Below are 23,270 nucleotides of genomic sequence, written 5' to 3'. Positions count from 1 at the left end.
CTCTTTTATACAGTAGTGGTGTGAGCATTAACTCCTTAGCCCTCACACTACCACAGGAAAACAGCAGTTGTGGTAACCCCCACCCATTAGAGAGGTGGAGAAAATGAACGAATTATGGAGAATGCAATAGATTTCCTCTCTACAAGACCATGAGACAACGGAAGGTCAGGGACTAGATCCCAGGATTCCTGGTTCCCAGGGCTCTTCCCCCTGTTCTAAATGCAATGTCCTTTTCAGTTCTTGCTATATTGAGAGGTGTATGTTCCATGCTGTGTAAGGTACTGGGCATAATTATGATTAACTCTCATGACCACTGTACAGTTTAGATATTAATATCTCTTTGTTACAGATGAACTTACAAAACATGCTAGCTGTTAAGTGGAAGAGCTGGCCTTCAGACCTGTGGCTATGATTCCAAAGCCTACCTTCTATCCACTGTGCCACCCTGACTCCATACCATGCCCACAACTCACATTTTACAGCACTTTACAGTCTGAAAGCCCCTCCACAAACACCATCACACTTCATCCTGAAGAACTTTGGAAACATGAGTGATTATTATACCCTTTGCAAAAAATAAGCAAGATGGTAGTCAAAGTGATCTTATTAAAACATAAGTCAGTACATGGCACTCCAATTCAAACCTTCCAATTGCTTCCCAGTTAACTGGAGTAAAGGCCCAAATCCCTGTGACCTGTAAGGAATCTGGTCTCCTTATCCCCTCTCCAGCTTTGTCTCCTCTGGTTCTCCCCTTCATTCTCTCCATTCCAGTCACACTGGCTTCCTTGCTGTTCCTGAGATACTCTGCGCATGCTCCTAACTCAAGGTCTTTATACTGGCTGTTCACTCTGCCTGAAATGCCCTTTCCCCAGATAACTACATGCCCAGTTTCCTCACTATCAGCTTTTGACTGAAAAGTGACCTTCCCTGACCATTCTTTCAAAAATTCCTTTCTAGACCACCAACATTTTATATCCCCTCCTATGCTTTACTTTTGTCCTTAGTCGTTATCATTTTCAAACATACTATATGTTTACTTCCTTCTCTTGTTTATTGTCTGCCTCCTCCTCCCCACCAGATTGTAAATTCCATAAGGATGTGGCTTTTGTCTGTTTTGTTCAGGTTTTAATCACCAGCTCCTGGAACAGGTCTGGTACTCAGGAAATATATAATAATGAAAATAGATTAGAAAATGGAGTATCAAAGAGGTTATGTGATTCTCCCCAGAATGATGTGGCCTAGAAGTGTCAGAGCTAAAGCTGACACTGGTCTTCTAATCCATATTCCATGCTTTTTCAGTTCAGTGCCTAGCTAGAAAAAAAGTTGTAAGTAATGTTATAAAATAAAGCCCAGTTAATTATAAATAATTTGAACTCATTTGGACTAAGTCTGCAAGCAGCAAGGAAGAAGGAAAAAGGCTACAGGACTTAAAAAAACTTAGGCATTTTCTGGGCCTCAGATTCCTAACCTCTGTCATTTCAAAGACTCACACAGCTCCATCTTACCTTGAATTCATTGCAAAAATGAACGAAATGTACAGTTTTGTTTCCCAATTCTATGCATACAGGGCTGTTCAGAGGCTGATCCAGAGATGAGCTATGCATGGGTGTTATTGCAGCTCCCTTTAATCTTCAATTACCCACATCCATACATTTGATTTTTTTTCCCCTACCTTTGTGCAAAATGTAAGCTCAGTTTGTTACACTGTAGGATTAACTGGTATGACAGTCAACTCATGAAGCATCTGCTGTAGGGAGACTCAAGAGTTCCCTAAGGAGCAAACAAGCCAGAAGGAAAGGTCATCTAAGGCCAGGGAACTAAATCAGGGACAGAGAAAGGAAATATGTCTGCAACATGGCTCTCCATTTGGCTATTCTGAATTAAGAACAAGCACACAAGTTGTCAGACCTGAAAAGTCAGGCCAGTGGCTGTCCAACTCTGAATAACAGTTTTGGCAAAGAAGGGTAAATGCAATGCTTTGCACTGCATTTCAGAGCCCCATTAATTTCTTTGGTGAAAATTCCCTCTATTGGGAGTAAAATGCAGTAATTTGGAAGTGTTGTACACATCCTGTGAGCAGCTGACAACTTTGCAAGCTCATTTACAAATATTAGTTATTAAATGTGTCACTTCAGTATGGTTTGTAATCGCCGCTCCTGTTACACTGCTGCATAGTGGTTTATGACAAAGTGAACTGAGAACCATGACCAAATGGAATAAATTTGAGAAAGTAGGATGGGCGAGTTCATTATTAAAGTTGGGATTTGATCATCAATAATTTGAAGCAAAACTTTTATTTGGGAAAGAAAAAAAAAAACAAGAAAAAAAGAAACAAAACACCAGCACCCTCAGTCGCCTTTCTCTTACTCATTTCCATACCCTCCAGAATTAATCTCTTCTTTCTCCTTATCCCTGAGCACTTTTATATCTGTACTTGAGTTAAAGGCAGCTCTGTTAATTCTTTGTTGGGACAGAATTTTCCTTAGTTTATTATAACCATTACTTCTGTCACTGTACCAGATAACATGTTTGGATTTCACAAATAAGTCTTAAGGCATCCCATCCCTGTTGTATTTATTCTTAAATGACTTTTCTCTGGGAGAAATTATAATTATCCTTCACAACAGAATACAAACGGGATACTAATGATGAGGTTACCATTTGTTAATTTCTACTGCATATAGGCATATTTTTGTCTTTTCCTATAACTTTTCATATCCTAGATTGTGGAATGTTCTTAGTCTTTTCTTCCCATGTATAATTTTGCCTACCAACCTGATTATAAACTGCTTAAGAAAAGAAACTGTGTTGCACAAACAATTGGAGCAGAATAAATCCTACTTCAGTGAATGATCACAGATTATCAGGAATTTGGTTAGACATCTCAGCTGAAAACTGTCCCAGCCCTGCCATCTTCTTGGGGCATGTTCAGGTTTGCTAATGCTGCCATTATGCAAAATACAGAAATGGATTGGCTTTTATAAAGGGGGTTTATTTGGCTACAAATTTACAGTCCAAAGGCCATGAAAATGTCCTAATTAAGGCATCAGCATGAGTATACCTTCACCCAAGGAAGGCCAATGGTGTCCAGAAAACTTTTGTTAGCTGGGAAGGCACATGGTGGCATCTGCTGATCCCGGGTTTGTGTTCCACCTCCTCTCTCAGCTCCTGTGTGATCTTCAAATTTTTGCTTTTAGGGCATTTTGTCCTCTTTAAGCTTCTCTGGAGCAAACTCTGGGCTAGCATTTCCGAAGTATCAGCAGAAGTCTGCTTTCAGTGGCCATCTCCAAAGTGTCACTCTCAACTGCTCTGAGGTCCTTCTGTTTGTGAGCTCTTTTATAGGACTCCAGTGATTAAATCAAGACCCCCTGAATGGGCAAGGTCCATATCTCCATGGAAATAATTTAATCAAATGTTTCACTCACAGTTGACTGAGTCACATCTCCATGGAACACTCAATCAAAGGATTCCAACCTAATCAACACTAACACATCTGCCCCCACTAGATTACATTAAAGAACATGGCATTTTGGGGAACATAATACATCCAAACCAACACAGGGCATTTAGCCAGGAGTTGCCTCCCTTTGTAAGCACATTTCTTGTGTTTCCCACCCACATATTTATATAAGATGTTCTGAATTCAAACCTGCAGAGTCTTTAACAAACAGTAATGAGTGTTAGCAGGAGTCTGGGAGAGAATCCTCAATCATTTTTCCCCCTGGCTGATACTACTCATGTGACACAAATATGGATCCTCCAGAAGACTGTTTTTGTTGTATCACTGACACCTATTGGGAATTGTTCCATCAGAGAGCATGAGAAATTCTCAGGAGTTCAAAAAATCCAAATGACATCCTTAACAAAAAATTTCTTTATGGTTTGAGTATCATAGTTACAACCAGGAATCTCTGGGAATTTGGTCTTGGAGTTCTTCTCTGAGCAAGTGTTGCATACATTCCACAAGAGCCTTGGGGGATGGCGCAAGCCTAGTTTTTGGTTTTCATCAGTGTTGGTCATCTTCACAGCTAAATGGAGCACTGGAATGTACCCATTTCTCTTTCAGCATTTTCAGTTTTCCATGTTGTAGCTCTTAAAAAGAAAAAAAAAATCACCTTTTGCTTTTGCTTTTGTGAATTTAATTTGTAAAACCAATGTGAGTAAGAGACTTCTCTCCATTGAAGTTCATTCCTGGGTGTTATCCCTCATTCCCTGCTCTTACTCTTTCCCCAACTAGTCAGATGTAGCATTTATTGATCTGAGCACTTTATAGTTAGTTCACTTTTTAAATTTTCTAAAATACCATTTGCCTTCTTGCTTATAGAGCTATCCAAGGTTTACTCAGTAGCTTTATAAACATGCCTGCTTCCATTTTTTTTTAAAAGAAATCCATTAGAGATAGGACTGAGCTTCCCTGATGAAAAGAGAAATTACTTTTTGTAGTTCAGAATAATAGTATAACTATAGCAAGAGATGGCTCGTGTACCCGCTTTTATAATCATTCAAAAATCGTGACAAATTTTTTGGGAAAAGAAGCATTTATTGTAAGATTTATAATGGTGCTATTTATAGACTTATTGGGTAGTCTTCCATTCTGCAGAATGGAAAAATTATTCAATGTATAGTATAGTACATTTGAAATTATTTCATGGAAATCAAAAATATCCACAGTGCTTAAGCCTTTTTTTTTTTTTAAAGAATCTGCAGCCAGTACATTGCTAACCTTTTTTTGTTTGGGTTCTCAGTTCACACCAGAGCAGTGCCTTAATTGTACCCCTGCTGGCGATTCAATCATGTAGTACTTTTTATCTAAGATAGTGAGGAATCATTCCTTCCTCAAGTCCTTACTAGACAACTTTTCTCTGTTGATTTCCAATAGTAGCAAAAGGGGAACTCCTTTATTCCATCTTTTCCAGAATAGATATTTTCTGATTACTTCGAGTGGGAGAGTAAGGCAAATTGAAAATGCCAAGTGAGCTCCGGTCATTTATAGGAATGTGTAAATAAGGCAATGGCCAGTTATTTCTGCTCCATGTTTCTATTGCCTGAATCTCTTAACTAATTAAAATACACACACACACACACACACACACACACACACACAACTACTCTACTTGTTGTTAAACAACCTCTATGCCCAAAAGATATACTTAAAGTTTTTTAATTCTTTGAAAAAGTAAAATATTAAATCACCCAATACTTGATTAGATATCAGCTAAGGATAAGGTTGAGTTAGCAGTCTCAGATTCTCAACATACATTTGGCCTTACCTATTGTTAATGAAACTTGTCTGCAAGCAGGGCTGCATGTTGCAGAGTTTAAATGATGCAATTAAATCGTTTATAAATCCAGACACCTTTACAGAGACCCGTTTCCTTGGTTTCACATATGTAATCCCAAATAACTGTCAGTTGTAGGCAACTGAGGGAAATAACACATGAATGTACTCAAGTGTCAAAGCTTTTCTGAACATTTTTGTGATTTAATGTTTAATGCTGACTGAGAACTGCTGACATTTCAGTGGAGAAAATGAGACCCATAATGGCAAGTAACATTGGGTACATTAGCCTATGAACCTGGTTTCCACCTCCTCCTGGTCCCACTCCTGTCCATTTTTGAGAGGGAAGGAATTCCCTGGTTACGAACTGAATCTGTAAGGCAGCCTGAGTCTCCAGAAGCACCTGCCTTGCTCTAATTCTTGCTTAGCTCAGTTCTCTGTATGGCAGAGAACAGTACTTGCCACCAACTCCCTCTTTCACACAGCCAAGACCTTGTTCATTCACTCTTCAACAAATGTTTATTGAGTGCCTTCTGTGCACCAAGCACTGGGGATTCAAGGGTGAACAAACAGATTTTTTTTAAAAAAAGGCCTGCCCTCCGATGTTGTAGTGTGATTCCTCCTAGGAGTGTGTCTGAGTAGAGCTTCAAATCTTCAGGTGCCCTTGTCTCAGAAAACCCCAGGGGTTTGCAGGACTCCCCAACCAGTTTTATGCCCTCCAATGGCTTTATACCTGAGCAGGTAGGGAAAGGGAGACATACAGGTCAACTCCCTCCTATAAAAAATAAAAGAAAAAACATGCAGACCAGTTGCCTTCAGTGAGTTTATACAAACTGCTTTCTGACTGTGTCTATCTATATTTAGAGATATATAGAAAACTATATATCTATATATATAAGAAAACTCAGTGTATTGGTTTTTAGGACCAAAATTGCAATGCCATGTCAGTTCCCCTTCTTTTTAACCTTTTGGCAGTTGTTTCTAGCTTTGAATGAGTTTTTCTTTTAACATATCTGGTCCCCAAATGTTTTGATTAAGATTCTATTTTATGAATAAAGAATATGCTAGGCTTTTTAATAGGCAGAGATTAATTTGGTGGTATCAGGCCTCATCATCCTTTAAGGTTCCTTCCTGCTTTAGAATTCTGACTTAGTGATTCCTTGTAGGAGCTGAGCCTGCCCAAAATAATGGGCAGAAATATTGCAATGAATGCCATTTTGATGCTCTGAGAATGTGTAATTCCCATACATTGATTTTAAATGCGATTAAAGAGCCACATATTTTTCAGAAGAGTGTTCTTTGACCCAATAGTAGTAATTGCAGAGCTCAACCCTTAATCTGCCTGCAGGGTCTCATTGTTTGATGGTCTCTGGATGTAAAAGAAGTGCTTCTGAACATTGGTTCAGTTTTTATGGGTGTTGAATTTCATGTTATAGTATCATAAAATAATTTCTAGTACCTGGTGCCAGTGATTGAATTGTTAGATGCTAGAAGGCAATTGGTCATCACTAGGGCTAGGCCCATGACCTCAGGCTAAAAATCCAAACTGAATCAAGTCCTAGATCTAGTTCACTTAGCTTTCAAAAAGAATTTTAACCTCAACCCATTCTTTTCATGGATCGCTTTGTTACCATGCACACCTGAAATGCCAGTTATGGAGCTAGCCAGATTGCCTGAAAGTGTCCTAGGAGACTCTCCAAGCCCCAAAGAAGCTGAACTTGAGAGAAACTGTGAATTTAACTATATATAGCCTAGTCCTCTGTAGAATAGGTCCTTACATTTCTCAAGTGATAAATTTGGTCTGGTCACCTTTAAAAGAGACATAGTTGGTGGTTGTGAATTCACAATATAAACTTGAGGTCAAAGAGAAATGACTTCCACTATCTTTCAGCATAAGAAGCAAAGTCATAACAGAGTTTTGTCTAAAATTGCATTTGAGGATGCAAGAAATTCTTTGCTACTACAATTATTCCCGTAACTATTCTGGAATGGCACTTTCTCAAGTTGGGTCCAAGAATGGTGGAATTTTCAGAAAGCAAATTACTTGACAACACAACTAACAAGTATGAAAGGACAGCCTTCCTAACACTGAAGGTTGTGTTCTCTATTTTTCATTGCCTGCTGGGTGCCAGGCACTGTGCTAGCTCTGGGTGTGTAGTGGTGAACAAAACAGACATGCTCCCTGATTGTATGGAGCCATGATCTAGTGGGGGAGATAGACCTTATTAAACAAGTAAACAAGCCATGTATAATTATAAAGTGTGACAAGGACGAGGAAGGAAAAGAACAGACAGGATATGAGGTTGCTACTTGAGTTTTGATGGTATGAGAAGGCCTCAACAAGGAATTGCATTTCTTTGCTGTTTTACCAATGTTTTAATATTTAATTCCACTGCTTTTGCAACACTAAGATAAACTGTTTAAAGAAAGAAACTGCATTTCCTTCTGTAATTCTTCAGTTTCTTATAGCATTCAGCAAATTCTGAATGATGGTTTTGTGAACCCATCACATGGTACCCATTTCCCCTTAGAAAATCCTCCATCCAATTCAGATACAGAAGATGGGATCCAAATTCTTATAAAATTCTGTGGCTGGCACATAAGTGCTCAAATAATTGTTGAATTGTGAATGAATGAATGAAGGTTACAAATTTGAGTTTGGTTTCTCAGTTAAATGTACTTTTAGTGATGTGATGAAATCATAGCTCTCTTCAGCATTTAAAAAAAGGAGGAGGAAGGAGATTGTGGGTAACTGAACTGAATTAAACTTCAAACTAAAAAGGGAGCAACTTCTGTTTGGAAATTGTAGGTGATTTTCCAGATAGTTTTTCAGCATGTAAAATATATTCTATTGTTTTTTTAGTACAAGAAATGGGAGCCTTTGTAGTTAATACTTCCTAATATTGCTTTATGTAAGTTGGTGTTTGCAACTTTACCAATTGTCCTCTCTCCATTTGGGGGGTTTCTTCAGGCACAGGGAGTGAGAAACAACCATAGATGTTAGTACAGGCAGGATGCAGAAGTCCTCAGGGCAATTCAGGGGGTATTTTTGGAGTATCTACCCCATGTCATGCTCAGTGTGAGCTTCATTGGAGATTATGAAGGACTTGGGTCACTGTTCTTGCCAACAGCAAGCTTTATCATCTGGATAGACACACTTATACTACTGTTCTAGTTTGCTAATGCTGCTGGAATGCAAAACACCAGAGATGGATTGGCTTTTATAAAAGGGGGTTTATTTGGTTACACAGTTACAGTCTTAAGGCCATAAAGTGTCCAAGGTAACACATCAGCAATTGAATACCTTCACTGGAGGATGGCCAATGGTGTCCGGAAAACCTCTGTTAGCTGGGAAGGCATGTGGCTGGCATCTGCTCCAAAGTTCTGGTTTCAGAATGGCTTTCTCCCAAGACATTCTTCTCTAGGCTGCAGTTCCTCAAAAATGTCACTCTTAGTTGCTCTTGTGGTGTTTGTCCTCTCTTAGCTTCTCTGGAGCAAGAGTCTGCTTTCAATGGCTGTCTCCAAAATGTCTCTGAAAGCTTCAGCTCCTCTTTCATCTCCTATGCTTTCTTCAAAGTGTCTCTCTTGGCTGTAGCAAGGTTACTCCTTCTGTCTGAGCTTATATAGTGCTCCAGTAATTTAATTCAGACCTATCCTGAATGGGTGGGACAACACCTCCATGGAAATTATCCAACCAAAGGTCTTGTCCACAGTTGATTGAATCACATCTCCATGGAAGCACCTAAAGGATTCCAAAATCTAATCAACACTAATATGTCTGCCCACACCAGATTGCATCAAAGATAATGGCATTTTGGAGGACATAATACATTGAACTGGCACAACTACTTTGGGGTTTTCCTTTAGTTATATATATGTAATTTAAAAATGTATATCCTGCTCCTTTTCCATCAAAGCTTTTATGTATCTTAAATAAATAAAATAGTCAAATAGAAGTTGAAATAGAAAATTAGTATCAAGAAAAAGTAGAATACAAATAGTAGTAGCAACAACTTCAAGGTAAAAGATAATAGCTAATGTGTATTTGGTACTTAATCTGTTCTGGGCACCACAGCAACCCTGAGAGAGGGTCTGTTATTGTCCCAGTTCAACAAATGAAGAAAGTGTATCAGAGAGAAATTAAGTAACTTATGCAAAGTCAAGTAAGTAACAGAGTCAGTATGAAAACTCATACAGCTTAATTCCAGGGCTCACAGCAGTTCATCTGCTAGACATCTTCACAAAGAGATCAGCCAGCATGGTGAATTTTGTTGCCTTTTTTTGTATGTTTAATTAAAAACAACTTTCCCTCAACTATTACACCATTACATGTTATTGATGAAAATTAGAAAAAAAAGAAACAAAAAAAATCATATGTTCTGTTTCATTTTCATATTTCTCCCTGAGCTTATATATAGCTTTCATTGTTAAAATCAGAGACAAAAGTTTTCTCTGTAAATTGCAGAACACATTTCTCACAATAGGCCACTAAGTAATGTAATAGGAAATATCCTCAACAACAATTTTTAAGTAAATTTAGGCACACTTTAAGTAGCTATTTCTTGTAGCTATTGTCCATAAACACAGCTCAGTGAAGTTGATTCCCCAAGGAGTAAATTAGTTTGGTCCAATTGAAGAGCCTTCTAATAATCCAACTTGATGCAGAAGTAGAATTTGGAGTACTTAAAAGTCTGACCAGATTGTACGTAGTTATTCTTGTACTTTACTCCAAATGGTAAGCTCCTTTAGGGTATCATCTTTTTATCCTCTACAAAGCAAAGCACAAAGTAGGTACTCTATGAAGTTCTGATGATAAATAAATCTATTCCAACTCTATTGTATAATTGAAAAAACTGAGGCTTGGTTAGAGGCAGAAGTAGAACTTAAATCCAGGTCTCATGACTCCAGTACAGTTTTCTTTCGGACTGCTGTGCTGTCTTTGATGCTCTATTTTCCCAGTCTCTTAACCTCTTCAGTGTCAAGGATCCTTTTCCATCCCTTGTCATTCAGAATGGGTCCTACTCCTGAGATCTCAAAATGTCCACAAGTCTCAATTGCTGCCCTCACTCTCAGGTGAGAAACAAACCCACTATTTTGCTAAGAAGTTTGAGGTTATGTGAGATGAACGCCCTCAATAACCACCTTCTCAAAAATCAGAATCTGTCTTCAGTCTCACTCCTCCAAGGTAAAATCATCCTTCCTCTCACAGAGGAAGGGGTTACATTGAATGTACAGGTGAAAATGGGACAACATGTGAAACGGCTCTTAGAGGATGTAGGAGAAGATGGGCTCCAAAAAAGGACCAGCCTTCTCTTTTCTCCTTCATGCCCATCCTTGTAACGAAGGATTCCTAGCTGTCTCTTGTCTGCAGATAACTCCCAATTCTACAGTTCTGAGCCCTGCTGGATGTCAGCCCTCACCCCCATCTCTCCTGCTGAAGTGTCCTCCTTGCATCTCAGACGCATGTTCAGCTCTTCCCTAGACACCTGCAGGGCTCACCCCGTCTCCTCAGGGGTCCCCTTCTCAGTGAGGTCACCATATGGACAACTGCAAACCACACCCCCACACTCTTTGCCACTACCGTGCTGTGTATTTCTCCATAGTACCTGTTTAACATTCCATGTATTTTACTTATTTTATTTATTTTCTATCTCTAACTCTCTCTCCCTTTCCATTTACAAAAATATAAGCTCTATGAGGGTAAGGATTTTTTTTTTCTCCTATTTTGTTCACTACTGTATCTCCAGTGCCTGGCATATGGAAGGGATTCAATAGATGTTTGTTGAATTAATGAATATGTAATGCTCAGGCATTATGTATTATATATCACAATGCCTCTGTTGCATTAGAAGACAGTGAACAAGCTAAATGCTTCCACCCATATTTACTATCACTGTAGGTGCAACAGCTACGAGTACAGACTGATACAAGTACGTTGTGATGGTGACTCAGATACCAAGAGCATCTTTACCATAGGTGATGTGATTTTCTGAAATAATGTACAATTCTTAGTTGAGTGCAGAAAAAAAAATATTCCCATTATAGTGAAATGATTAACAGAATGGACTCGGCAGTCACGCTGCCTGGGTTTGAATCTCCTGCTCTGCCATTTACCAACTGAGTGCCTCATCCTATGCCTCAGTTCCCTCATATATAAAATGGCTATAATAATAACAGTAATAATAATACCTAAATTAGGAGAATGTTATGAGAATTAAATGAACAGTGTCTTGCCCATAGAAACACTATGTGTTTATTAAATAAAGTAAGTAAATGTATTCAATACTTTCATTCCTGGAAATTTTGTGTATATAAAAAACAAGTAAAAAGTACTTTATATTTAAGTGGAAAACAGTGAAGACCTAGAATAATAGTAATAGTCAGGATTTTTACCTATATAAATATCTGCATGTAAGGTAAAGTACAGTTGTATGGGACTGCCCCGCCTTGGGAATGCCCAGCATCCCTGGCCCGTACCCACTAAATTCTAGTACTACCTGTCAGTCATCAGCACCACTGAAAGCACCCTACCGGTAGTTTTTATATACACTGTTCTAGGCTCACATATTTTTGTTTGTGAATTCATTATAGATCTACTAACCATATACACTCTCTTTCTCATCTGAATCCCCATTGCTCAGTGTCCATAACGCTCTTACAATTCTTAAGATGTTCTGTTTTAATTAAACGTGGTACTTCCCCCCCTTCCTCCTTGCCTTCGGACATCCCAGCCCTGAATCTCTCTCCGGTCAGTGAAACTCTGCTTTTAATTTCTTTTGGGTCCGTTGCTAAGAGCTCTTTGCCCCTGCAAATGCCCTACCCTATGTCTCCAGAAAAACTCCTTAAATTTGAAGCATATACTGTTTCCTTCTGCAGTATGACCCTTGCTCATCTGCTCAGTGTTCTTCCCAGCCGATGGGCGACTGATTCTTGTTGTATCACCATCTCCCATTTGACCCCACCCCACTTTGTGCCAGGCATTTCTTTTATATATAATTTTGTTTTTGCTTTTTTTAAAGTGCAATTTCATTGAGATATACTCACATACCATACAATCCATCCAAAGTATACAGTCAGTGGCTCACAGTATCATTATGAAGTTGTGCATTCATCGCCACAATTAATTTTCAAACATTTTCATTACTCCAAAATAAAGAAAAAAATATTAAAAAAATAAAAAAAGAAATAAAAAAGAACACTCAAACCATCCCATACTCCTCCCCCCATTATTTATATATATATTTGTCATTATTTTATTACTCATCTGCCCATACACTAATTAAAGGGAGAGTCAGTCACCAGGTTTTCACTGTCACGTGGTTACGTGATAAAAGCTGTATAGCTATACAGTTAGCATCAAAAATCAAGTCTACTGAATTGCTGTTCAATAGATTCAGGTATTTCCTTTTAGCTATTTTAATACACTAGAAACTAAAAAGGAATATCTATATAATGTGTAAGAATAGCCTCCAGATTGACCTCTCGACTTTATTTGAGATCTCTCAGCCACTGAAACTTTATTTTGTTTCATTTCTTCCCCCTTTTGGTCAACATGGCATTCTCAATCCCACAATGCCAGGGCCAGGCTCATCCCTGGGAGCCATGTCCCATGTTGCCAGGGAGACTTATACCCATGGCAGTCATGTCCCACATAGGGTATGCCAGGCATTTCTTAAAGGAGCTAACCTTTTTTCTTTCTCTAAGTATTTTAACACTGTTCAACAAAATGGAAAATTTACATTTGATTATAAGGGAAAAGATCAATTTTGGAAAGTTTCTTCGAAGTGATGAGATGTGAAATGGGCCTTGAAAGATTCATAGAATCTGACTATGTAAAGAAGGGGAGAAGGAGCTTTTTTTCCAAGCAAAGATGCAATACATGGTATGTTTGGATTGTCAAAACCAGGACTCAGGTTGAAAATGGCAGGAGATAAGATTAGCTATACATAGTAGATTAGTTTATGGACATTCTTAGAAGCCCTGATAGAAGGTAACTTCATTGTTCATTGTATTCCCACCTCCCTTTCCCTTTTGTACTCTGTTTACTTGTTTGTTTTGATTGAAAATACCTCTTGTGGTCCACAAATGGGTGGATTTTTATCCACTTTCCATGCCTCGCACATATTTACCCCATACCTACCTGGATTCAGGCACAGATACCAACAGCCCTGCCTGTCACCCAGACTGGCTTACACGGAGCAAACCATCTCTCATTTAGCTTTAGTGACTAATTCTGAATGAGAAATATTTTTGTCGCGTGTGCTTCTTTGCAAAGCACTGGTGAAGTCTTGACACTTTAAAATTAAAGTTTATGTAAAAAGTTTTAGATATTTAATTCTGCTTATGAACAATGTTCTGGTTTGTGTGTTAGTCATTTCCCAGTTGATCCTCCTAGCAGCCTCTTGGCAGGCCATTCTTAATTCAGTTATTGTGTATTTACAGGCTGTTCAAAATTCCACATTGCCTAGAGTTTTTCCACCTCTGAAGTCCAGACACTTTTTCTGGCTTTCTCAACTCTTCTCAATGTTCAAAATCACATTTTTGTGCTCATGTTTGAAGCCGTTCATCTCTTTTACTTTTATTTGTCTGATTTATTTTGAGTTTGGTGTTCATATTTTACACCTTTTTTTCTAACTTAGATTAATATTTTATCTCATTCTGTTTACTTCATAAGGCCCAGAACATAATAAGACAGCAGCCTGTGATTATTTATACCACTTGTTTGCTGATAGCCATGGCAAGGATGAACCTTTAACATTTTCCCTTCATGCTATTCCTCTTGGTTCTATTTTTCCAAATAGTCATGGTCTTTTTTCATTAAGTATATAATTCTAAGAACAGTTTAACATTCTTTTCACAACTCACCTCCCACAACTCTCTAGTCCAATGCTTACCCTGTTCCTTCTCTCAGAAAATCCACAAGCGTCAATGTTTTCTTTTTTCACTACATCCCTGCATGTTAACAATGAAGGCCTGGTCCTTACTGAAAGTGTGTAGTTTCGTCCTCAGCCCCTCATATCCCTGCCTTTGCTTTCCCTCAGGGCTTCTTCCTGTTTCCCATCAAAGCCACCAGGGTCTCCGAGGTTTTATCTCCCTGATTAGAACCTGCCCTGATGTTTTTTATTCATACTGAGGGGCAAATTGTAGACAACAGATGAATGTGTTGTCCTCTTCAGGAGTGGTCCCTTATTAACAGAGCTCAAAGCCTTAAAGTAAAGGATAAAAGAAGGTTCATCCACCACTGCTGAGAGGAGTTTCAGAGACCATCTGCTCCTTTTGGATGCATCCCATGTAAACAGATGCTTGACTGACCAGGGGTGGGGGCCTACAGCAATCACTAGTTGTCATCACTAGTTATCATAAACTGTTTCCTTGTCTGTCCTCCATTAATTAAAATAATTAGAACCTCGTCAGTAATGATGAGACTGCCTCACTAACCATCCAAGGAAGTTAGTATTGAAACACCAAAGAAGACCTTTATAAGGTCCCATAGAGTGGACCTAAGAATGTTGCCTCAGCTCTTTGTACTGGTTTTAGAGGTGGTGATTAATTTGGTACTCCTTATGTCGTGTCATATCATCCAAACCCTAAAGTATCCATTTGTCATTGTGAAGGGACTCCCGGAATTCAGCTTAAAGCGTTCACTCCTCTCTCTTCTCTCTGGCAGAATCTCCTCTAGAAATGCTGAAAGCGTCCTTGGCCCAGAAATTGTTACCTTCAGAGGAATGCAGTGAAGAACCCAGAACCCATTTTAAAACCACCTAGATCATTTCTTTTCTGAGTCTCCTGGTTGGGCTCAAGATGACAGTGCCATTTTAGCCATGAATAGGAATTTCTAGGTTTTGGAATCAGGTCATTGCTTTAGTTCTCCCTCAGAACAGCTGAGCTTATATTCCCATGTTTTCCGTCTCTTCTTGGTATTGAAGCATTAAAGAACTCCAGTTATCAGTTAAACCATAGCAGGCAAATGTTCTTTAATGACTTTTGCAGGTGGTTTGGGCTATATGAGAGAACCTAGCCTTGATCTTAAACTGTCATCTGGATTCTGAATTAATCCGGGAAAGCAGTAAAAATTAGTAATGTGTATTGCATGTCTCTGATACATGTGTTTTCCATTATTTGCTCCTCTGTGCCACAGCATGCGCGCAAGCGCACACACAAACACACGCACACAATCCTTCAGTTTTTCTGTAATGGAGAGAGAGGGACCATGGTTCCAAAAGGAAATGACTAGCGTGGCGCCTTGAAAGCTGAACTCAGTCACATGTTCCGATTGGAATGACTCCATATGCATTAGTGGGTTATCTTTCTTCCATTTCCTATTCTTTGAAAAAGAAAACACTTGATAGGAAAAATTGGCTAACTTATAGGCATTCAGATTTAATTCTCTAAAGATAAGGAAATGATTTGATAGCCATTGCAAAGGAGCAGAACTTGTAAAATTGGAGTTGTGTTTCCATAGCATAGGTAGAATTGGCTAATATACAGCAGCAACCAGCTGTTCTTCATCTGCAATAAGGCTGGAAAAGAAGAAAATTAGCTTCAACTGTGATAGAAGAGATTTACGAGACTCATAATGGGCAATTTATCATCAGTGGATTCTCTTCTAAACATTGGAACAGCTAACCAATGAGCAGAAGTAGAGGGATGATGTCTTCTGTTGGCTTTAAAATAGAATATATTGTCTGGTCAAGTTGACAGATTATTAGATCTGCCTGGTAGTTCTTCAGTTGTTTTGGGTTTCAGACTCCTTTGAGAATCTGATGGACCCTCTGTCTCTGGAAGAATGCACACACGAAATTTTGCCAACGGTTTCAGGGAACTCAAGGACTCCCTAAAGTCTATGAATTAGGCCCTAATTTGAGACACCCTGGATTAGATGATCTCCAAACTTCTTTCCTAATTGACAGCCTCTTTGGCTCAATTTTCCCAAATGTAACAGTGGAATCTAAAGATCAATTGTCAGACTTTGGATTTTCTCCTCTAAATTTATAATATTTGGCATGCACAATGTCTAGCTAAAAAAGGACGGATAATGGAATAAAAAGAATTCTACTTTTAAATTCACTTCTTTGTCCTGGAGAAGCCAAATATTCAATTTTAAAATCACTGATTGGCTCTATTTCATCTTCATAAAAAGGCAGTACAGGACTAGCTCTTTGCCAGCAGTTGCTCTTCCCAGTCCCCACACCCAGCTCCAGATTCACGGATGAAAGAGAAAACTGAGATGCCACGTTGACTATCTAGCATTTTCCCACATTCATACATCTAACTTTATCGCTGTGATTGTTCAGCTGGGTTTGTAAAGCATGATCTATTTATAATTCTCTCATCAGTTTTAAGCACAAGTTTCATTGACTACAAGTTGGAAAATGACCACCCAGAATTACAAATCAGGGAATAATTTGGCTCTCTCTCTAAGTAAAGAGCTTTCATTCTCTTAGGAATAAGGAGTGGAGTGTAGGATGTGTCTGTGTATTTTAAATTCATGATAATGACCTATCCGATAGGTTAGACACAGCTCTGTATGGTTTTCTTGTCCTTTCCACAAATAGCTTCTATTTTACATGAAAGTCTTACAGTTCCATTTAATCCCAAACAGGAAATATACTTGTCTGTCCTTGTACATGGAATCAGGAACTCGGTAATTAAAGATGGCCTCAATGTAGAATGGAAGTGATAGTGATCTCTGGGAAAGAGCATAATTGCCAGATATTTATAACTTGTTGTCAGTCTTCACAGTATCTTATCCTCCTAAGGAAAACCCTTAAATTCAATAGTTGGGAGTATCTTAAGAAATTAGAAATATTACTGATGAATGGAAGCCAAGCAGTCTTGACCAAGATCTCCTTACCATTCACATTGTGTGTTGACCTGTTGACAATTACTCCTTCCCATTGTTGAAGGAGTAGAGAAGGGCTTAAATATGCTTCCCCGCTACTAAAATCCCCCTCTGTCCAAGTTCCTCCAATCTGTATGATAATACTGCAGGGAAAGTATACAAGACATATGATGTCTGAGGACCGATACTCTGTGGTATGAACTCTGACGGTGGCCCTAGCCCTTACTGAGCCAGTGAAGGTGGTTTGGGAACTCGAACTGAGGAGACGACAGGCCACCCCAGCAACCAGCACTGCTGTAGCTCTGCACCCTTGAAAGTGTATTAACAGTTCACACTGTTAATGCTCATTTATGTCTTTCTGGGATTGAAGCTTATGGCAGAGGTGTACAGTCTGCTGAATATTTATTCCTCATGTATTTTCCTCTCTGCAGAGAATGTGATCAATGGGCAGGATTATGAAGTGATGATGCAGATTGACTGTCAGGTGATGGACACCAGGATCCTCCACATCAAAAGCTCGTCAGTTCCTCCCTACCTCCGAGACCAGCAGAGGAATCAAACTAATACCTTCTTTGGTTCCCCTCCAGCAGCCACAGAGGCAACGCATGCTGTCAGCACCATCCCTGAGTCATTACAATAGGGCCCTGGGGCTGCACTGGAAAACAAAGAGCAGGACCCCACCAAACCTGAGAACGGTGGGAGAAATGCATCTTTCCTGCCTTCTTGGTGGCAAGAAAAGAACTGCCTAGTGATGGAGTTCACCGGGAAGAGAGGGAAAAAAAAGGAACTGCCTTGTTTTTCACTATCTACCCATCTGCTTGGAAGGCACTGGCATTCAAACGCAAGTGAACAGCATTTTTCCAGTGGCAGATTCAGTCCAGCATCCTCCAGTGTTACTTGGTGTAGTGTTTTTGTTTTTTGTTTTTTTTTCTTTACCTTTCAAAACAGCTTTCCCTGCTGTATTTCTTTTGTGTTTAAATCATAATCTTTCAAAAAAGTTCTGCTTCCCCTCCTTTCCATTTCACTTGCTGATACAGTAAAGTGATTTTTATTTAAAGCTATCTAGTGCTCAGATAGATACTCAGATGTTTCCACTGATCGGATTTTTTTAATTCATTAATGCAGATCCATTCTGGATATTGCCCATAGCCAGAAACAAGTTTCAGAAGCACCCCAAAAAGAGTCAAAACAATTTGGAGCTTTAGGGAAAAAGGAGTATCCGCAGTTGGTAGAGTTTATCTTTACTTGGGATCTGTGGTTCACACCTGACACTGCACACAGTTAGTGGGTAGCCAACTTGAGAGAATGAAGTGGTTGGGAAGGGTCAGTGGTGGGATTTTGAAAGAAGAGATAGCTCATTTATACATGTGTTTTTAAACATTAAAAGTTTGATATGATTGCAGTTTAAGATTAAAACCACAGCTATTGTTTATTTTGAGGATGCTGGGCCACTTAGGTCTCTATTAATAGTGAGGATCCTCAAGGACCACAGGACAGATACTTCATTTTAATTATGCACACCTACCCCTCTGTACAACTTCTGTTAATATGATACCAAATTCAGCTAAGGAGGAACCTAAGCATGGTTTTATAAAGCAAGGCAAGAGTTTTTTCTCTTGAGAAATTGTCCAGTTTTTTTCTGTAAGATTATGTAGACATGCAGTTTGGATTTCTGCTGGGGGAGTGCATCCCATCATGTGGCAATGATTTTCATTTTCTCCAGTGAAAAGACAGTGAAGGAATTGGCTCTTTTGTCCTCCTATATTGAAAATGCAACTACTGTGTTCACTAGATTTTACTGCACTCTGCCTACTTTATTCCCCATAGTGGACAATTAAATTTCATTGGGTGAATTCATAGAAATAGATAACAGGCAGTGCATCCTCTCTGACATTTTATCTTCAATTTCTTGAGTCTTCCTCCCTCTCCTTTTACAAACTTTTTGGTTTCTTGATAGTCTTCTTAGTCTAATTGTCCTGTCTTTGTCGGATTTCTTCCCTTTCCTTTCCACACTATCTCAATCAATTCCTCTTCCTCCTTGCTGGTTACATGCAGCTGGTTAGTTTTCTTCTTGTGAAATTAGACTTGGCTTCTAAATAATTTTGAAGAGTCACCCATGCTTCTAATTCTCTGGACAGTGACGTTTCTGTGCCCAAGGTAGTTAGAGACTTTCCAGGGAAATCAGTTTAACTTTTGTGAGGGAAAATAAGGACTGTTTTACCTGGGAATCTGGAGTTTGTCCACATGTACAAACTGTTTTATGTCAGTGCAGCACTCCCCTCTGATTTGGCAATCCTGGATGATTTTCATACAAGAATCATTTTCCCTTGGGACCACTCTTACCTCTGATGGATGCCAAGGAATAGAAGGCAAATGCCTGGAAGGTCTTTAGGTTACAGGCCAGTCCTTTCATGGGCTATATTCTCTTGGCCCTGCTCCTTCCTGTTCTATTAAGTGAACTAGCCAAAGAAGAGCTGTGACCATGGCTAATGGGCCCTAAGCTCCTAATCTTCTGGGAGCACCATAAGTTATCATAGCTGATATAAACACCTCCTTTGCACTGAATCACACAAGAAGTAACCATTACATGGACTTATTATTTTTAGCACTTCATTTTTACTTTATCCCTCTATTTCCAACTTTCCCATGGTTCTTTTACCAGCACATCAGACTGAAGACTTCAGTTATGTCACATCGGCCAACCTTAATCCCTCTCTTATGGGTGAGTGTGGATGGTGGTTCGGAAGGAGTCATAATCAAAGTGTTGGCAGGTCATAGTGGGCTCCCCCCCCCCCCCCCAGTTAATGTTTGTGTGCTAGCACAAGGCCCTTTAGGAATATGGAAAGTTGCTGTGCCGATTAATAAATTAAGCTTCCTTCGTGGCTTACTTTTTTGGCAAGATTGCCTTTTGGGGATTGCAGCCAGGAATTGTGGGGGATACATACATGCGTGCATACATATTACATATATATATATACACACACATATATAATTTTTTTTATTTATTACGTTTTTAAGTGGGATCTTGCAAGCTTGTGTGAAATTAGATAAACTCCTGAAGGGGGCTAAGTCTCACACATTATTAGATGACCTTGTGCTCTTTGGGCTAACAATGCTACAATTTTGGGAAGTGATGATGGGGACTGATGGAAACAGTTTTCCTGCCTGGTTGCAAGCCCCTAAATGTGAGTAAGTGGATAATTCCTCATCTAACTACTGAGCCAGAGGTGAGGAGCTTCTTTCCCTTGGGGGTTAACTGGCGGGTCTGCATCCCAGCACAACAGGGATCCGCTTTCATTAGAATGTTGGTAAACAGCCTCCTTCCTAAATTAGGAGTTTGTAAAAGGATCAATCTTGAAACAAGTATGTTGTTTGCCATGCTGATAGAATAGAAACTTTACATTAGATTATTGGGTGGAGTTTGTGTTTTCATAAGTAAAAAATCCCCCATTATAAAAGCTCAGAACATCTTCTAATTGTTTTCTTTTTTAACGACTACAAGTTCCAGCACAAAGCTGGCGTTTCTTTGCCTTTCCTTGTTAGCAAGTAGACATGGAGGTATTTGAAAGCAACAATGTTATATGAGTCATTCTCGAGTGTTCTGAATAAACATTACTTGGAAACAGACAAGGAACTTGGGATTCAAGCTGATTTTTCTACTATTTTTTTAAAGAGACACTGCCGTCATTAAACTTTCTTGGCCTTCTTCCTCCTGGGCCCTGATAAGACACTACTGCAGCTGTGGCATTTAGAGTGATTAAAGCTGGGGAACAATCGAGCTCCTTGTAACTTTCGCACTATCTTCTGATTCCTGCCATTTTACTAAACTCAGGTTGTGAAACTTGGCAGAAAAAATGTCACAGGATAAAATTTGTATTTGACTTTCTAAAACATTGAAAGGTTTCAAAGCAACTTCCACCTTCAACAACTTATTAAAAGTAATCACTTTTACTTTCACGACCTAAAAAGCTTGAGTATGATCGGATGCCCCCGTTCAGTCTGACCTCATGGAAATTTTCCGTCCATGAACGCTCTCTTTCCACTGCATACCAGTGGCTGACTCAGCTTCCTTTAGCACATGTGTAGGAACTGAACTTCAAATGAAACCTTTTCATACTATTGCGTATTTCATATGATTTAATCTCTCTTATGGATTTTTGGTAAAATTGATAGAAGCTTATTACCACCCGTGGGCCCCTTATTCCTTACCAAAATGTCCTCAGTCCCAAGACATTTTAATTTACAAAAATTAGGAGCTTTGCTGCTAATATGAATACCAACTACAACTATTACTTTAAAAACAAGAATAGAACCTAAAAGAGAGAGAATAAAATGTAAGAAACTTTCATTTCTACCCCTAATAGCCTATTTACATGGGAGGAATTCCTGGTTTGTTTTCCCCAGGGGTAGAGGAGTTGTGGTTGATTTTTAATTCTCTAGGAAACAGAATACTGGACTACCCAACAAGATGTTTCTGGAGTCCAAATGGAATACTATGCACATGAAGAAATGAAGCTTTCTCCTACCTGGATAAAGAAACCAGAATGTATACTGTTAACTTATATTTTTAATGACTAAGCTTAAATCAAATTTTATTTTGGATAAGAATAAAAGTTTCAGCAGTTTTTTCTAGTATCATTGTTATCTGTCAAGTGTAACTGAATTTATGAAGAGTATCTGATCAGGAAATTTATCCTAAGTATCAATCATGAAATGGCTAGCCACTGTCAAATAGTGGATACCATTCTCAACACACTGGTTTACTAACTTCATGTGTTAGGGATTCAACACCTTAAAAGATTTAATTATATTGGGCTTGGGAACCAAGGAATAAAGAAATCTTAGCTTATCATTTGCCAAGGTCAACAACACGCGTCATACTATTGCGTTTACCCCCAATGAAGTTTGTGACCATCAAATAAATAAACCAGGTGACTTGGCATGTCCCCCAGGCTAGTAATCCCAGATAGAAATTAGCAAGTTGACTTTCACAGTAAATACATCTTTAACCATTTTAATTCCCACTGAGCCCTAATTTCCAGGTCAGTCACCTGGATAGAGGAGATAATGGGGATCTAGATCTTTAAATGAAAACTGCTGTACACTACTGGTCTTGGAGGTATTAGCTTCTTGTTCTCACCATGTTGATGAGTAAGTTTGGGCTAAACCAACCGTGCTTCACTCATGGAGCCGAGACAGCCTGAGAAAAGTGGTTAGATGTGCCGCTTTGCCCGGATTTTTTCTCTAAGGTTGTATCCATGCTAAATTAAGAATGTATTAAAGATGGGAGGAAAGATATACCATTCTCTCCCTTAATATTTATGTTGCTTGCAATACCTGAAGAAACAATGGCAACAGACTATTCCATGCTTTCAAGCAAGTCTTGATAATACGATAACTGTTCTTTGTCTAAAATAAAATAATTTTTAAACTTGCCTTGTTTTGTTCTATATTTAAAAAGAGAAAACAATGTCCCCAAATGAGTCTTCAATGTCAAGTGGTTAGTAAAGGAATCCTAAGATGATTTTGTGACCTGTTACTCTTTAGATGAAACTCTTGAACTCTTTTCCACTTTTCTTCCCAGCCTCATCAAGTAAGTTTCCTTTATTGTGTCAAGATATTTGTACTGCAGTCTTATCAAGGAAAAAAAGTACCTAAAAACCCATACTTTGTCCTTCTACATCAGGAAATTGGCTTTCTTGGTCAGACATCCAGTCTTCACCAAAGGCCTCTTCCTAGCTTGGGATGGCAATGTCACTGTGCATGAAGCCATTCATACAGACCAACACCAAGGGGTTCACCCAGGAGCAATTGATGAAGGCATTTACTGAGCACCCAGTGTGTGCCTCAGAGACTGGTTTAAGTCCATTAACTGTATTGTCTTATTTCAGTCCTTCCTACAACCCACTTCCTATGGTGGTTACATAACTAGTAAGTAATAGAGCCAGCCAGTCAGTCAGTGGTGAACCCAGGCAGTTTAGCTCCCACACATGATTCTTAAATGGATATGTTGTTCCTCCTCCCAAGACATTGGTCCAGCAGAGATCTTTGCCCTAGAGGAGCTCAGAGTTGATCTGTGGAGCCAAATACATACATATACAAAATACATTAGCACCAGGGTTCTCAGAGGCAAAACTGCACTCATTTCAG

The 23,270-nt window shown here is 39.0% G+C and overlaps 1 protein-coding gene across 1 annotated transcript in view; it reads left to right on the top strand.

Moving 5' to 3' along the window:
• The window catches only part of ATF6 (activating transcription factor 6), a 311,275-nt gene extending 288,719 nt beyond the window's left edge, over window positions 1-22,556 (top strand). The window contains 1 exon segment of the mRNA XM_037807081.1: window positions 17,552-22,556. Coding sequence (XP_037663009.1) covers window positions 17,552-17,760 — 209 coding nt within the window. The 3' untranslated portion in view covers window positions 17,761-22,556.
• Window positions 22,557-23,270: the final 714 nt, after the last annotated feature.

The sequence above is a fragment of the Choloepus didactylus genome, chromosome 2 (assembly GCF_015220235.1).
Source record: "Choloepus didactylus isolate mChoDid1 chromosome 2, mChoDid1.pri, whole genome shotgun sequence".
Classification (NCBI taxonomy): Eukaryota; Metazoa; Chordata; class Mammalia; order Pilosa; family Megalonychidae; genus Choloepus; species Choloepus didactylus.
Note: the sequence above shows the minus strand (reverse complement) of the source record. Positions and strands in the feature narration are given on the sequence as shown.